At 32.2% G+C, this 17,954-nt stretch overlaps 1 protein-coding gene across 1 annotated transcript in view; it reads right to left on the bottom strand.

Moving 5' to 3' along the window:
- calcrlb (calcitonin receptor-like b) overlaps positions 1 to 17,662 on the bottom strand; it is a 31,775-nt gene extending 14,113 nt beyond the window's left edge. The window contains exons 1-5 of the mRNA XM_056459608.1: positions 17,592 to 17,662; positions 8,177 to 8,275; positions 5,616 to 5,763; positions 1,572 to 1,685; positions 1,367 to 1,479 (exon numbers count right to left, since the gene is read on the bottom strand). Coding sequence (XP_056315583.1) covers positions 1,367 to 1,479; positions 1,572 to 1,685; positions 5,616 to 5,763; positions 8,177 to 8,227 — 426 coding nt within the window. The 5' untranslated portion in view covers positions 8,228 to 8,275; positions 17,592 to 17,662. The remainder of the gene's footprint in view (positions 1 to 1,366; positions 1,480 to 1,571; positions 1,686 to 5,615; positions 5,764 to 8,176; positions 8,276 to 17,591) is intronic.
- Positions 17,663 to 17,954: the final 292 nt, after the last annotated feature.

The raw sequence follows: 17,954 nt of genomic DNA, 5'->3' as shown, positions 1-17,954 counted from the left end.
AAATATTGTAAAGCTTCCTTTAGAAAATATGAATTTGAATGAGAGATTTGTGAGAGGTGTACTCATGTATGCTGAGCACTGTATATACCTTTGAGTATTGTATTAGAGTATCTGCAAATTTCTATAGTATAACTTATATGCTTTATATAGTATAATTTATATATTGTATATAATTTGTAACAGCGATTTTTAATGTTATATACAGTGGCTACGGAAAGGATTCAGACTCCCTTATACTTTTCACTCATTGTTATATTGCAGCCATTTGCTAAAATCATTTAAGTTCATTTTCACCCCATATTGACTGAAAAACACATAATTGTTGTCATTTTTGCAGATTTATTAAAAAAGAAACTGAAATATCTGAAATAAAACTGAAATATCACGTTCCTAAGTATTACTAAATGGTATTAGTATTTGTATAGCATCTGGAAAATTATTATATATAAATAAATTACATTTCAATAATTATTAAAGTGAAAAAAAATTGCAATATTTCATTTAGCCTTTGTAAAAATAAGAGACATAAAAAAGTCATATTTTTCCAAATACTAAACCAGTAGTGTATGTATGGGATTTGTGCCAATTAAAAATGAACAAAAATATGCATTGAAAAATTTGAAAACACTCTGAAAATAATAAGCTATCAACTGACTCACTCATTATCCATCGACCTAGTTCTTAATTTATCATGGGTTGCCACAGTGGAATGAACCCCCAATTACTCTGGCATGCTTTATGTGGCGAATGCAAAAAAAGCAATCAAACTAAATAGCAAAAAAAACTCTTCATATAAACCAAATAATCCAGAACAGAGAAGTGTCCATCAAAATCTTACTAGCCAATCAGAGAAAGCTGCTGTTAAGCCCACGAGAGGTTTTTAAAATGGAAACAAAAACACGGTGAGCGCATTCAAAACTGCATTAGCGAAAGTCAAGCTTAAGTGGAGTCAACAAAAAAGCAGTTTATTTAAACAAAGTTCCTTTTTTGCTATTTAGTTGAGTGTTTTTCCTTATTTATCAACGTATATTCCGTTCGTTTTCACAAGCGTTTTGTTCGTCTTATTTGGCACAAATTTAACCCCATATGTATATGCATCACACTGAAAAAACACTCAATTTTTACTCTTAATTTTTTTAAATGTAATTGGTTGCAAACAATTGATATGGGCTGAATTTAAACAAACAAATTAAGTTGAGCATTACTAAATTTAATTTGTTTGTTTAAACTCAGCCCCTATCAATTGTTTGCAACCACTTACCTTAAACAAATTGAGTAAATCCAATGAATCTTTTTTTAGTGTTAGTGTGTGACTTAGGATTTATAACAATATAACAGATGACCTAAATCATAAATTAGAGCTCACCTTTTTGTGATCGTTAGACTTAAGCTTACAGTCGGTGTAATTACTCCATGTTCTGTTGCTCTCTGGATGAACGAACCAATGGCCCGAATTAGTGCAAATCTTCGTCGCCACTTCTGACAGGGCACAAATTGATAATCAGTTAGTCGGGCTTTTATCAAAGACATTTTCATTCAATGGTACGAATAAAAGTCTTGGTGGGACTGACCTGAGGTGTCAAAGTCATCAAAGTAGTTTGGACAGTGCTGGGCTGAGGTGACTCCTGGTTCCATATACTCCCAGCATAGCCACCCATCCCATGTCCGTTTACACATAGAACCATCTGTAAATGCAGTCATTCACGGTTATTAATAAAACAAGGAGTTGGAATCTGACTCTTATGGTCTTGCTTCCACATAAAAAATTTCAAATGTATATTATTGTTTTACATAAATATTATTATAATTTAAATAATAAAAAAATTGTTGATAGAGTTTAAAATGTAATTAAAACTCTCAACGGCATAGCAAAAATTTAAGCAGCCCTCACTCCAGTTTTCAGCATCATATTATAATTAAAAATAATAATAATTTATCAGTATAATGTAATATTTTTATACCTTTTCCCCCAGGATTTCTTGATGAAAAGATCTAAAATATATTTTCAAAAGTAACATCATAAATGTCTTCAATGTCCCTGATGAATAATATTTCACTTCTCAAAAATCGTACTAATACCAAACTAATTATCTTTTAGTACTTATAATTGCATATATAAAATAATTACATAAATAATAAATATGCAAGTTGAATAATGAATATTTTTCTAGTCAGCTTTTTTCACTCTAATGTAAATGTATTGTACTGTATGTACTTGGTAAGTACTGTAATGTTCTATACTGTAAATGTACTGTAATGTAATATATATATATATATATATATATATATATATATATATATATATATATATATATATATATATATATTAGGGGTGGAACGACTTTAAATTTTTGAAAGTATTCTTTTATGTCATCAAAATCGAGTCGACCTCATCAATAAAACAACATGCAGTTTTGCAACATGCCATAATTTGCAACTTATTTGCAGGAAATATATGCACATGCTGTTTGACCACTCATATCACACTAAAAAACAATGCAACATTACCAATGACTGATTTTAGTCTGACTTAATCATAAATTGATAAATGCAGTCAACACCCCGCACATTCTAGTAAGAATGTAACAACAGCAGATATTTTAGTGCAGAAGTAATGCACACGTCCTCAGCTAACAGATTCATGTGAAGTAACTCATAACATAACGCACGAAAGACGTTAAGCCACATTACACTGTCAGAGACTTGCTCGGGCGCATGTTTTATTGCTATGATCATGCACGCTAGAAAGCTGCTCAAAATTCTGCTCAAGTTGGCCATTTTCCGCAGTTACTGGCTCATCTTGGTTATCAGACGTCTCCCTGCTGCACATTTTCACCGCGTCTACACTTCGCAAAGGGCAACATCCAATAACATTACTTTTCCAGGGTTGTGTAAACGTGATTGGCTAGCATATGCTCTTTGCATGCTATTTGCATGGAGCGATCTAACTGGCATCTGTTTGACGATTTAAAGTTCACTCAAAGTTCAGGTGAATCTTTGACGCTGACATAAGAAAAATAACATTTTAAAAATTACTTTAAATAATCCGAGGGCAGTTTTATTCAGTGAACCATCTTAGTGTGTAAAGGTGCCATGTAGTTCAGGTCAAAAAAACACGTGATCTGCGCAATGAGACTAGTCGACGTCAATCAAAAAGCGCCACGGCAGAGCATTAAAGTCGATTAATCGACTAGTCGATGCAACTCCTAATATATATTTATATATTTAATTCATAAACATTTTTTATTATATTTTTATTATTATATTATTATAATTATATGTGCAAAAAAACTATTTTAAAGATATGCTGCAAATTTCACACAAAGTAAAACAATTTTAATGTTAATGACTGGTTAGGTTTTGCATAATGAATTTGGTTCATTTCAATCAATTTATTAATGGATCATTGTATACGTAGGAACATAAAACTGTGATTTTTATATTTTGAACATCAAATTTTTGTTTTTTGGGAGGTTCTTGCCAAAACAGCTTATAACAGCTGTCATGGAAAATCCGCCTGCTCTTGTGTCAAGCTTCATTTGCCATTCTTTAGCTATAACTTGTGTCTCATACACAGCAATGAATCTTAATTCGGTGGTTAATGTTGCGCTCTTGTCGATGAACAAATGCATGCTGTAAGTCACACCCCACTGACTGTTTCCATTCCATCGTCATTTCACATGAACGCTTTCCCGTAATTTCCAGGATGATGTGACAAAGCATTGGGCATTTTTAGTCATGTCTTCCCTAATGTACTTACAGTACAAGGCGTCCAAGTCAGAAATAGACTGAGGCCAGGTAAACAACCTCTCTTTTACAGTAGAATTCTTCAACAGTCATGACAAGCAGACATTTGTAGTTATTTAAATCAGAACGAGAGCTTGACAAGATCCTGTATGGAGTTATACCTAACTCAGGGTTTCTGTGGATTTCACTGAGACTTTAATATATTTTTAGACCATTATGAATAGAATGTAAGACCTATATCACCTTGGTCTCATTTGTAATCAAAGTATAGCAAATTACACTTAGACAAGCAAAATGAAAAAACAACAACACCATGAAATCAAAGACAAATAAACATAAACAAAGTGCTGTATGAGCATTTCATAGAGTATTTGAGGTAGCATTGCATAGACAATTTTTTTTTTTTTAGACAAAGAACACAACAGAACTTATTGAATTAAAGGGATAGTTCACCCTAAAAGCGATAATTTACTTAATATTTACTCATCCTCAAGTCAATGTTCCCACTTTAAACCAAATATCAAATCCCCTGGCTATAAGATGCTGTGCTTAGATAATATAATATTTAAAAATATAATATTTTAAAAATATGTTATTAAAATGGTTTGTATATATAGCTTGAATATAATTTTGCATGGTTTTATTAGAGAACAGCAATGTATAATTTACCTTGCTGTTTATGTTTGGCTGCGTAGTGCTCCCTCTCCGATGTTAGATTGTGCAATAGCAGTTTTACAAATATTATATTTATATTTATTCTATCATCTACTTTTTAACATCCAGTTTTTGAATGGGTAATTTTGAACTCTAAAAATGTATATTATCCTGAAATGTTTGCGTTAGTTAACAGTTAAAGTCTGGTGACTGCATTTGACTTCTGTGATGACCAGCTGATGAGCTTGAAAGGAATAAAATGGAGCTAAAAATAGTCTAACCATAACAATAGGCTTGAAACAACAAGAAAAAAAGGTACAAAAATATATTTACTTACAAATTGAAACTAAAATTTAAAGCGACAAACAAGAATTCCTAATATTCCATGACTTATTCTGAAACATTTTTCCTGACATTCAATGTCTGGAAAAGACCTTATGAATTCCATGACCTGTGGGAACCATGTCATGTGGTGATAAACCTTTGAGTTTCTTTCTTTAGTTAAACACAAACCTAGATATTTTAAAGAAAAGTTGGAACCTGGTAACCACTGACCTATATCAGTGATCTATAGTGGAAAAACACAAAACCCTTAGAGAAGTCATTGGTCATATGAAGACAAAATATTATCTTTTGCGTTCAACAGAAAAAAAGATACTCAAACTGGTTTGGTCAGGTAAAGGTTGAGTAAATTATGACAGAAATTACAGTTTTAGGTGAACTATCCCTTTAAGACTTAAGAAATCTTCAAGGCCTAAAATATTGATGTAGAAATGTTAGACTTTTTAAGACCCTGCCAACTAACAGGTACACTGTTAATGAGTTTTGTAAATTACACAGTATTTAACTGTAATATGAACCGTATTCTACTGTAGGGCAGTTATGCAGCATGTTACTGTATTTTAAAGTTGTGCATTGTGAAAATGACTGTACAGTATATTTTACAGTAAAGATATACATATAATTCTGTAAATACATATACAGCAAGATAAATGGCATTTATTTTAGTATTTTTAATCTAATTGATTTACAGTAAGTTACTGGCGAGCTGCTCCAAGTAAGTTGCTGTAGAATCTACAGGAAATTATTAAGAGTGTAGATTCTGATCTAAACTTACATTTTGATATAGATCCCTCAAACTATAGTGTATGACTGAGGTTAACTTCTAGCTACTGTTCAGAGTAAAGGATTTCTGTGAAATGAGAACCTCTCACCTGTTTTGTTGTGATTAGTATCTTTCATAATCTTCTGGTAACATTCAAACTGGGCGGTCAAGATTTTGTGGCGAGTAAAGTTCAGTTCATGAGGATTCTTCTGTGCCGTACCTCCAGTGCTGTTCTCTGAGAGAACCACCACAAACAACTGTTCCAACGTACAAAGAAGAGAGATTAAAACTGACATTAGCTGAACAATGGAAAATGACAGATTCATTAATCTCAGCAATCAAATCATTGTGTTTCTGTCAAGAACTTTTGAAATTCATAATAGATACACACTTATGGCATGATAAATGATAAGATACATATACACTGTAAAAAATATATGTATTTTTGAATATAAAAATGCTACTGTAGAAACCTGATTAACAACAACTTCCCTTTTTACATATTGGGAAAATAACATGTTAGTAAAACAATGTGAAATGTACCATTTCCTGAGGTAAAAATAAAACATTACACATTTCACAGTGAGAAATTCAACATGTCTTCCAACATACACAACTGTATACTGTAGGTCATTTGTCACTTTCTGGAAATATGACCCATAGGAATTTTTACTAAAATAATGTCCTTACTGATAGCAAGACATCGTGCATTGTGCCCTTTTTAATCAGTGTAACTATTTAGGATTCGTGAAGCTAATATTTTTTGCATTACACAAAAATCAGGAGTTCGATCACAGGGAATTCGATCACAAAGCCTCTACAATAAATGTATTAAGGTAAGTGGTTGCAAACAATTTATATGGGCTGAATTTAAACAAAAAAATGAAGTTGAACATTACTAAATTTAATTTGTTAAATTAAAATTAGCACATATACATTGTTTGCAACCACTTACTAAAAAAAATTGTGAATACAATGAATATTTTTTTTCAGTGTACCAGATGTGTGAATGTGAAATTTCTTAAATGGCAAGAGGAATAATAGTGTGTCAGGCACATTTTGAACATTCAAAATATACAGTTGAAGTCAGAATTATTAGCCCCCTTTGAATTTTTTTTTCTTTTTTAAATATTTCCCAAATGATCTTTAACAGAGCAAGGAAATTTTCACAGTATGTCTGATAATATTTTTTTCTTCTGGAGAAAGTCTTATTTACTTTATTTCAGCTAGAATAAAAGCAGTTTTAAATTTTTTAAAAGCCATTTTAAGGTCAAAATTATTAGCCCCTTTAAGCAATTTTTTTTTGATAGTCTACAGAACAAACCATTATTATACAATAACTTGCCTAATTACCCTAACCTGCCTAGTTATCTTAATTAACCTAGTTAAGCCTTTAAATGTCACTTTAAGCTGTATAGAAGTATCTTGAAAAAAATCTAGTAAAATATTATTTACTGTCATCATGGCAAAGATAAAATAAATCAGTTATTAGAAATTAGTTATTAAAACTATTATGTTTAGAAATGTGTTGAAAAAAATGTTCTCTCCGTTAAAGAGAAACTGGGGAAAAAAATAAACAGGGGGGCTAATAATTCTGTATTTATATATTTTTAACTGTACAGTATTTATATATTTTTTGCTTGTTCAAACTACTTATTTAAAATTAGCAGAAGCAACACAGTTCTGAAGATTTCAGTGGTATAACTTTCATGTTCAATGTTCAAAGCACATTCCACAATGCACAAATTTGTTACAAGTGTTAAGTTAACTTAATCAATTTAGGTTGGGACAACATGAACGAATTGTGTGGAAGTGGAACCTACCATTTTTTACAGTGAAGTTTAAGTGAATCTAGGTTTTGATTGGTAATGCCAGTCAATTTCATGATGACATACAAAACACAGCGCCATTTTTTCTACACTAACTAGACGGTGCCTCGTTAAATCATATTATAAGCTGCTTGCACAAAAAACCAATTCAGCCTTTTTGGGGAAGAATCTCTCTAGAAATTTTAAACTGACATTCCCAGAAATCCCAATGTAACACTTTATACACATTTTTTTCCTTTTAAATTGATCTTTCAATTTTTAACAAGTTGCTGCCTTCAGTTCTCTTAATGGCCACCGGTTTCTATAATAAAATTCATTTATTCGATCATTTTTCCTCAGCTTAGTCCCTTATTTATCAGGGGTCACTACAGCGGAATGAAGCACTAACTTATCCAGCATATGTTTTTACAAAGCGGACGCCCTTCTAGCTGCAACCCAAAACTGGAAAACACTGATACTTGCTCACATTCACACATATACACTATGGCCATTTTTTTACTTCATCCAGTTCACCTATAGCCCACATGTTTGGACTGTGGGGGAAACCGGAGCACTCGGAGGAAACCCACGCGAAGACAGGGAGAATATGCAAACTCCACACAGAAATGCCAACTGGTCCAACCGGGACTCAAACCAGCGACCTTCTTGCTGTGAGGTGACAGTGATAACCACTGAGCCAGGGTGTTGCCCAATAATGACAAGAGTTTTTTTGTTTATTCTGCACCTCCTTTTAACAGCTACAATTGATAAATAGCAACAAAAAGATTTACACAGAGAAGTCATCTTTATAAAATGACCTGCTCATAACTTTAATATTACATGATTTATGAAAAACAAATACCTCAGAGGTTGCCAACAGTAAGAGAAACGAGGTAATGCCGCATCTATTCATGGTTCCGCTGTTTGGCTTTTGTGAATCCAAATGATCTGAACGTTTCACCTGAAAGCAAACAGAGAATATCATACAGCACATCCAAAGAATTAAGTGAACAGACACTTTTCTAACTAAAATGAAAACATACAATGAGTATTTCCCTAACGAATTGCTGCTGGTTATTCCTGTCAAGCTGACAGTAAATTCTCGATTCCATAAAAACAAGGCATTTGAGCCAGGTGAACTGCCGACCTATTGTTGCTCCCAGGAGTGCGGTAACAGCACTGTTGTTAAGTTAAGAAGAAGACCGAATAAAAAGCGTGTACATGAAAGTTCAGTCTATCAGGAGGCCTATCATCATTACAAAGGGAAAGAAAGCATCATTAAACATGCATTACACAGTTCACGGTTGCCGTTTTGGCTCGTCTATAGAGATAGCATCATAAATCAGTTTCAAAGTGAGGAAGATCTGTTATAGCCACAATAAAAGTTGCTTACTAAAGTATTCACTATTTTTACATGCTAATGTTTTATGACATCCTGGACCACAGACCGATTATATACAACCCCGGTTTATTCTTTTTATGGCGTTCCATGTGGAACTATCAGAGCATTCCAAAACATCTTTAACATCTGCCTTGATTCTGTTGTTATTTCCTTTTTAAATTAATACCTGTCGGTATGGCCATGGCCAAGGGGCTGAAGCGTCATGTGATTCTTTTGTTCGGCCTCCAAACATTTCCTGCTTGGACGGGGACCCGAAACCACATGACTAGGCTCATATGTGGAAAATTATCCATTTGGATTTGTCTTTGGTCTCGAAAATGTACACGCTTCCCAGAAGTCCAGACCAAGCGAATTAGCGCACGTGTGGTTTTCTTATAACTTCCATTTGGATAGGAAATTTTCTCCATGAAAAAGGCCAATCATCATGACTTTGAAGAAATTTCTTGATATGTTGCACTACTGTAATGATACAAATTGTTTGAGCGATGAGGAATGAGTCTGTCCTTTATGAACTTCCTTTACTGATGCTTGTTTGGGAGATGCACCGTGGGTTATATTTAATAATATAATAAAACAAGACTAATTAGTAAATTCTGTATTTTTGTTTTGCCAATTATGCGGTTAATTTCACATATGACTGACCAGATGATGCAAAATCAAGCAAAATTATTCAAAAGTATGTTCTCAAAGTAGAGTATACGCTGTAAAAAATTAATCTTGAGGCTTGTAATTTTTATTAAAAAAATTGATGTGGTCATTAAAAATAATGTGCATATTTTCTTTAAAAAATTATATTCTGGATTTATTTTAAAATATTGAGAATATTTAGCTAATAAAATCAAGAGATAAACTTCACTTATTTTTTTAAGCAAACCAGTGCAATTATTAGGCTTCATTTGAAAAACCAATTGAGCTAATAAAATTGAGGAAAGATGGCTTCACGTTTATTTTAAGAAAATTCACTCAAATATGCAGATTTGATAGATTTTTTTGCATTTGAATCTGAACATCGGCAGTTATCAGATGACATTTTGAAGGAGCAGATCAACAGTGAGCATGTTAAGAGGTAAGCTTTAACAGTTTATAATTTTTATTGTCTTAAATAAGCTCTTTCAGGAAAGACACATGCTGTTCAAGCTTGTTCAAGAGCTTAGTTTTTGCCATACGATGTATATGGGGATACACAGGTATTTTTAACCACCCATTCCTATTTGAAATTGATTTGCTTCTATGTTCATTCTGAATTATACTGTATATGGAAATTGAACAAATTATTTGCATTGTAATATTTAACAGCAATGATCAGGCAAAATTTAAGTGCGGTGGACGGACAACTGATATTGTTAAGGGGTAAGCCTAAGCTAGTATGTTAGCAGCATATAGCTATTCAATAAGGTTTAGGCACAGCTAGTGTTTTTCCATTTCATAAGGTTCATAAGGTAATGTAATGTAATGTAATTAATAATTAGCTTACATTAATTAACTGTGTTTTTATACACAATACTGTATATAAATACTAATTTTTGTTTGCTTCATTTTTCAGATTAATCAAGAAAATGTTCACAGTATTTTCCCGCAAAAGAGGAGTGCTTTACTCAGGCAGGTTTTGATAAAGCGAATTGGTGCAATACAGCAGGTATTTTTTATAATGTTATTTGTGTATTATTATTATTAATATTATTATTATTATTATTATTAGGCAATATTATAAATTTCTACACTCTTGATGCGATCCACATTAAATCAGGGACGAGACGAGACGAGAGATGTCGTCCTCTGTTGCTAGTCTATTTGAAAAAGAGGAAGAGCTCATCCAGGAGTACAATGTATGTGTCTTAAACCGTTTCAGATATTTGTAGTTTTCAGAAAACTGCCTTTTATATTTTTGGATTTTTACAAAAACAGAAATATCGCTCAAACACTACATTGTTGAATGCACTATTGCTTATATAAACATGGTTTGTTTTTATAAACATTTCTTTGTACACTAGTATACATGAAAACACCCTATTTGTTATAAGTCAATTTACTTGTGTACTTGTGTTATAGTGTCAGTCAGCAATGCTTACTCAAACATTTTGGAGAATTACTGTTCACAGAGATACAAAGAAATGTTAATGTAATGTAATAATAATAATAATAATAATAATAATAATAATAATAATAATAATAATAATAATAGTTAATGTATTTCCTTAATATGTTTTAGTAAACCTTAAACATTTGAAATTTACAATAGCATAATTTCATAATAATAAACTTAAATAAACTTAAAATAATAAAATGTTTATTTTACAGTGTGGGAATGCACAGAGAATTGCTGTCTGCCAGGGGGATGACCAACCATGAGGACTTCTGCATTGTCTTGGAGGATGAGCAAGTCATGGCCGGCTTGGAAAATCTAGAAATGCTGAATTGGATTTATACAAGTATTCCCAAAATTAAAATCACCCCAAAACAAACTAACTTATGACTTTAATAATTTTTGGTGTTTCAATATATTTTACAAATTTGCAAATAACAGTAAAGCCATTTTACAAGGACATTTACATTCTACCTTACCTGTGTCAATGTTTACTGTTTGACATTTACCTAATAGGACATTTAATAGGATATATAATAGGACATTTACTGTCTTAACATCAGATTACTGAATCTAAATAACATTAAGGATAAAAAGTTTTTTGTCCCTTGAAAGCATTTAAGAGTATTTGCATTATAACAGTGTTGTATAATCAGTGGCATATAATGATCTCAAAATGTCAATAATATTGCTTATCACAGCAATTTCTGTGATAATATATCGCACAACAAAAATTCTTTATCGTGACAGGCCTAGTAACTTTCATTTTAACCAAATGCTGTAATAGAACTGTTTGAAAGTTATTCTCTCTGTGTAATTTTAAGTGTTATTCTCCTAATACGAAGAGATAATCTTATAGAAGGCACAAGGAAGAATAAATTAGTGGAAATATTGTGGTACTTTCAATATTTAAGTATTCCATCCAGCTCAACGTATTAGGGATGCACTATTATATTGATATTGAGAAAAACTGACATTACAGTATTTTATTTTTCTGCGATACACACTGCAATATTTTGTATAATATTACCAGATGACTTAAATGGAATTATTGGGAAAAACATCTTTATTTTAGAGTAATTAGGATAATTTTGGAGAGCATTTGCAGAAACTATAATAAACCAAGCATTAATAAATATAGTAGAGCAAAGATACAAATAAAATATAGAGTGCTTTATAATTTTCTTGGATTCTAGCAGTATTCAGGTACACAGTCAAATGTAAAATCGTATACATACATAAATACAATTAATCTTTCTTAAAAGTTACAAACATTATAATTTACAATGCCCCAATGCTTGAACTGGCTTAAAATGCGTACATGAGCCTTAAGAAACCATGCAAATGCTAAAGATTTTGGTAACATTGTGGAGTCACTGCAAAATGAAACCATAAATCACGTGTTTTTCGACTGTGGCTATTGGTCAACTATACCCTGATTCTACATTGCAATATCGATGCTGAAACAATATATATTGTGCAGCCCTAACATATATATATAGCAACGTTGCTGCAAACAATGGCAAATTTTTTTTATCTAGATCTCTGTTTATCCACCAAGTGTTTGGGAAACCTGTTTGACAACAGTTATCAATTTGATTGTAACCCTACATTACCGTTCCTTAAGTGTGTGTCCAGCCAATTGTAGTTCAGCCAATTCAGTGCAATTCAATTCAATTCACCTTTATTTGTATAGCGCTTATACAATGTAGATTGTGTCAAAGCAGCTTCACATAAAAGGTCACAGTAAATTGGAACAGTGTAGTTCAATTTGTAGTGTTTAAGTTCAGTTCAGTTTAGCTCAGTTCAGTGTGGTTTAATAATCACTACTGAGAGTCTAAATATTGAAGAGCAAATCCAACGATGCGCAGCTCTATAGATCCTGAACCATGCAAGCCAGTGGCGACAGCGGAGAGGGAAAAAAAACTTCACTAATGGTGGAAGTGAAGAAAAAAAACCTTGAGAGAAACCAGGCTCAGTTTGCAATCTGTTTGCAAATCACCACTAATGTAGAATTTATATACTTCTGGAGCTAAATGTACACGTCTTAATATTTTGGCCTTAAAAAACACCCTTGTAGAAAGATGGTTTTCCAGACATCACCAAACAGTGGACTCCTTCAGTTCCGAACCCACTCTTGGCTCTATAGGCGGAATGCAAGCTGACAACAGTAGCAACCGTTTTACAATATAAATTGAGCTGCACATCCAAACAACACAGCTGTACACACAAGCACTCGTTGTTCACCATTATATTTGTACCTAGAGCCAAACAAGCTTTATTCAAAATTTTATTTACTTCCACTCTATGTGTGGAGCTTCTATTCCTCGCTTAAGATTTAAAGAGCTACAAGAGCTGCAGATGATGTGATTATTTTAACAACAGTACATGGTGAGCAGAAAAATATATTGAAACATTGCAGAAAATGAGCATGCAGTCAATACATCTATTTGGGTCTTTCATGTTATTTCACAATAAACAATGTAAAAATGAAAACTGTATTTGAAGATGGCTTTAAATGCAAAGCAACTCTCATACTGTTTTGGCTCTCGAGGCCCAATATCCTCTCTTGTCTATTGCGATGTTTACATGGACATCAGTAATTGAATTATTTGCCTTAATCTGAAAAAGGCAATAATATGACTAAGGTGTTCACATGAGTTGCTTCTTGAATGTTCCTTTCATGATCCCGTTTTACATGTTATAGCACATAATTTAATTAACGTCATTACGTCACCATGCTGTCCACATTTCCTCCAGAATTTCATGTAATTTAGGGTGTTTCATTTTTAATGTGTCGACTTTAACTACAGTTTGGCACTTTCACTTTCATTCGGGAACATTTCATGCATGTCCCCTGTGATAAGCAAGATATTGGATAGTCTTGTTTTAATGGAATTTCATATATGCATGTCTGAGAGTGCATGTCTGAGAATAAATGTGCACTCAGTCTGCAGCCAGACTTTTCTGACCATTTTGAATATTTAGTTGTTGTTTTTTTACAATTTACAAAAACCTGCTGCTGCTCAGATGGAAATTTATAACACTTCCAACAAAAGAAAGTACTGTCAAGACCTCTGTCGAGAATGAAATACGGATACCGGACCTCTTGGAACTTTAGTTGAATGCCTCTGTTTTAGATGTACATTAAATGGCAGTTTGATATTTTATTAATAAAATGATCATGTTAGAGAAATTAATTTATGTTCGTCTCATGATCACCTTAGTGAGCCTTTATTACATCTGATGCATACACAGGCAGATGATTTTATCATTTTCCAGTGTTTCACCAAGGATGAGATACTTTTGTAAAACACTTGTGTGGATAGAGATCTTTTTCAAATGACACAAACCTATCAGTATTAATGTAGATGTAGCTGTCATTGTCTTTTGTATGCTGAATATTTTGAGGAGCAAAGCTCAAAAGGAAACGCAGAAGTCAAAAATGTAGTTTTTTGAAAAAGATGATGATTCTTTGGAACTACTAAATATCAGCAACAATCTGTAGAGAAATGAAATGAAGAGAGGCTGGGACATAATGTAGCTCCTCCGCTTTAAAAATAATTTAAAAATAGCCAATAGTGTTTAATTTTGATCACAGCTCTGCCAGTGAGAGTGGTTGAGATCAAGCAGAGCAAATGAGAAGCGTCTCGAGAAGTGAGAAATGAGAAGGGGGCGGGGCATCAGATACTAGAGAGCATTTGATTGGTCAACATTTGATGAGAAACCGAAGTATGAGGTGCCATGAAAAAAAAATCGTTGATAGATTTTGGTGGAAGTGACAAACTGCAAGCTTTGGATGTTTCTATCAGTTTTATATTTTCTAAACGCGAACTTTGTCACTGTTTTGGAGCACACTAGCTTATAGATATCCTTAAAACTGAGTAACACTAACATCGAAAATGTTTTATTTTAATTTCATGGGACCTTTAAGTGCATCTTGCTGATCATCACTTCTTAATTGTATAATATAATATAATCTTTATCGTTTTCGCAATAAATCACTGTTTATCTGCTTTGAAAACAGAGTGAGATGATTAAGGAAATACTGTACAAAAAACCCATAAACCACTCATTGAAACGTTTAAGAGAAGAAAAACAGCTATAAATCTGGTGCCATTCAGGTTTAGGCGGCAGACATAAATCACTTAATAAAAGTGATTCTAATAGGAATGTAAAAATGAAGTGTTTTCCCAGACATTTTGGATAATCGGATGACCCCAGCACTTGGTGGAAAAACAGAGGGCCTAAAGCATGATAACATTTTGCCCTTCCTATGAAGCTGAAGGAGTGGTTTACAAATGTGACATTCCCAGAGAGCCTTGTTTTATACCCAGAGCCTACCACCTACTCCCTCTCTGCTGTTCTCTCTCTGTCACTCTCTCTAAACTGGGCCTGGTTGCGAAAAGCCACCCTCCAGACCCTAAATCAGGAAGCCCACTGACAGTTAGTTTAACTCATGTCCGTTTAGGATACACCCATGGATATAACACCAAATTTTTCCACTCTTCACTGAGAAGGATTAATTTTAAAGTGACACAGCACAAAGCTGTATCCGGCGGAAATGATCAAACTCATAGAGATAACTCACAATTCGACAAATATTATACAGTCATATGTAAAAAAAATATGTTAATTCATTCATTTTCCTTCAGCTTAGTCTCTATTTCAGAGATCGCACAGCAGAATGAACCACCAACTATTCCAGCATATGTTTTATGTAGCAGATGAATTTCTAGTGACAAACCAGTATTGGGAAACACCCATACATACTCATTCACACACACACTCATACACTACGGACAATTTAGCACATTATAGCACATGTAACCTATAGCACATGTCTTTGGACATGGGGAGAACTTGCAAAACAGAAATGCCCACTGGCCTAGCTGGGACTCGAACCATTGAGCCACTGTGCCACCAAAAAAATAAATAAATTATTATTAATAATAATAATAATAATATATATATATATATATATATATATATATATATATATATATATATATATATATATATATATATAACTGACGCCTTTCATAATTATCCATGATAACGCTTAGATAACAAACAGTAAAGTACTGTACTGCAATGTAAATTTGGTAAACTGTCAATTTTTATATTTATTTAATGGTTATACTTTTATATGGTGTTATAAAATAAAATAAGTTAGAACCATCCAATCCATGGAATTAGTTAAGTGAAACATTTATATACTTTAATTACTTTTCATAAAAAAGGTTTTTTTTTTAAAACTTGTGCACTTATTTAAGTACGTATTTATGTTTTATGGTGGCATGGCTGTCAGTATTATGTTGAAATTTATATTTTTATTGTTGAAATATATAAAAATATAAATTTTTATATTAATTATATTTTATTTACATTAATTAATATATTATAAAAGCATTTAAGAGTATATAATTGTAAAAATAAATAGTACAAACAAACAATTAAATAAATCAATGAATATATTCACAATATTTGCTTGCTAATAGTATTTTATATATATTTTTTTAGTTTATAAAAATTTTAGAATGGTTTTTAGTAAATTTTGGATTGACATTTTATTAATTATTTTATTACTCTACCAGCTTAACAAATAAGTCTTTCACTGTATTGGAGGTAAAATGACTATGATAATATTTGATTGTTGCTACAAATGACATCCTTAACGCTGATGAAAGCACTATATAAGGTTTTAAACAAACTAGTTTAATTAAACCGGACTGTCAGTCTCGACAATTAATTGGTATATTATAAAAGCATATAACTGTAAAAAACAAACAAAAAAAACAGTACAAACAAACAATACATAAATAAATAATTGAATATATTCACAATATTTGCTTGATAATAATATTTTAGAATTTTTTTAAATTATTATACAACGGTTTTGGATTGACATTGTATTAATTATTTTATTACATCGCCCAGTTATCCAATCAGTCTTTCACTGTATTGGAGGTAAAATGACTATGATAATATTTGATTTTTTTGCTACAAATGACATCCTTAACACTGATGAAAGCACTATATAAGGTTTTAAACAAACTAGTTTAATTTAACCAGACTGTCAGTCTGGACAATTAATTGGTATATTATAAAAGCATATAATTGTAAAAAAAAAAAAAAAAAAAAAACAGTACAAACAAACAATAAAAAAAGAAATTAATGAATATATTCATAATATTTGCTTGCTAATAATATTTTATAAACTTTTATTTTATTACAATTTCCTTTCGAGGCTTTCAGTACATTTTGGATTGACGTTGTATTAATTATTTTATTAAATCGCCCAGTTATCCAATCAGTCTTTCATTGTATTGGAGGTATATTGACTGTTATGATCCAGTTTTGCATTATAGGCTAATGTTTAATTATTGTTACAAATGACAAAAATGACATCCTTAACACTAAGGAAAGCACTATATAAGGTTTTAAACAAACTAATTTAATTCAACTAAACTGTCAGTCTCGACAAAATTAAGGTGATTAATTTAAAGCTGACAAGCTATCTGAAACTTTCAAACTTTAAATGTTAACAAGCAAAATGACTAAATGAACTCGTTTAGAGTTATCCATGAGGCTATAACAACAATTTCATTAGGCAAAATAATAATAACGTAATGTTAAACAAGTTTTATATTCCAGTTCTGAGCAATATGCCACATCAGGATGAAGTAAAGTTTGCCCAATTGCGCAATAGCTTCATAATATAAAACCCACTGTCGATACAAAGCGTCATTAAAGCAAGCTTAATCTTGATGTGAGAATAAAGTGTCTTACCTCATTAGCTGCTGTGTTCTCCTCGGTGTGTAGAGCAGTGTGAACTGGAGATGTGCTCGCTGATGAACTGCGGCCCCTGAAGCAGCAGAGGATTGTGTGGAGCGGGGTTTCCTGTGACATCACTGCTCATCTGAGTCTCCTGTTTCACCGAGCAGGGGTGAGTTCTGGCCAGCCTTACCGATATAACGACGAGGACTAGACTGCGTATGCTAAGGTTAACCGCAACGTAAAACGCTTCTAAAATTAAATACAATTATGTACAGTTCAATAAAGGGATAAATTAACAAAAAGGTGAACTCAAGATTGTGTATAGGCTAGCTAATTGTAATTCACAGTCTTTTGTTTACCTATTTGTAAACAAAA

This window comes from Danio aesculapii, chromosome 6, assembly GCF_903798145.1.
Source record: "Danio aesculapii chromosome 6, fDanAes4.1, whole genome shotgun sequence".
Classification (NCBI taxonomy): Eukaryota; Metazoa; Chordata; class Actinopteri; order Cypriniformes; family Danionidae; genus Danio; species Danio aesculapii.
Note: the sequence above shows the minus strand (reverse complement) of the source record. Positions and strands in the feature narration are given on the sequence as shown.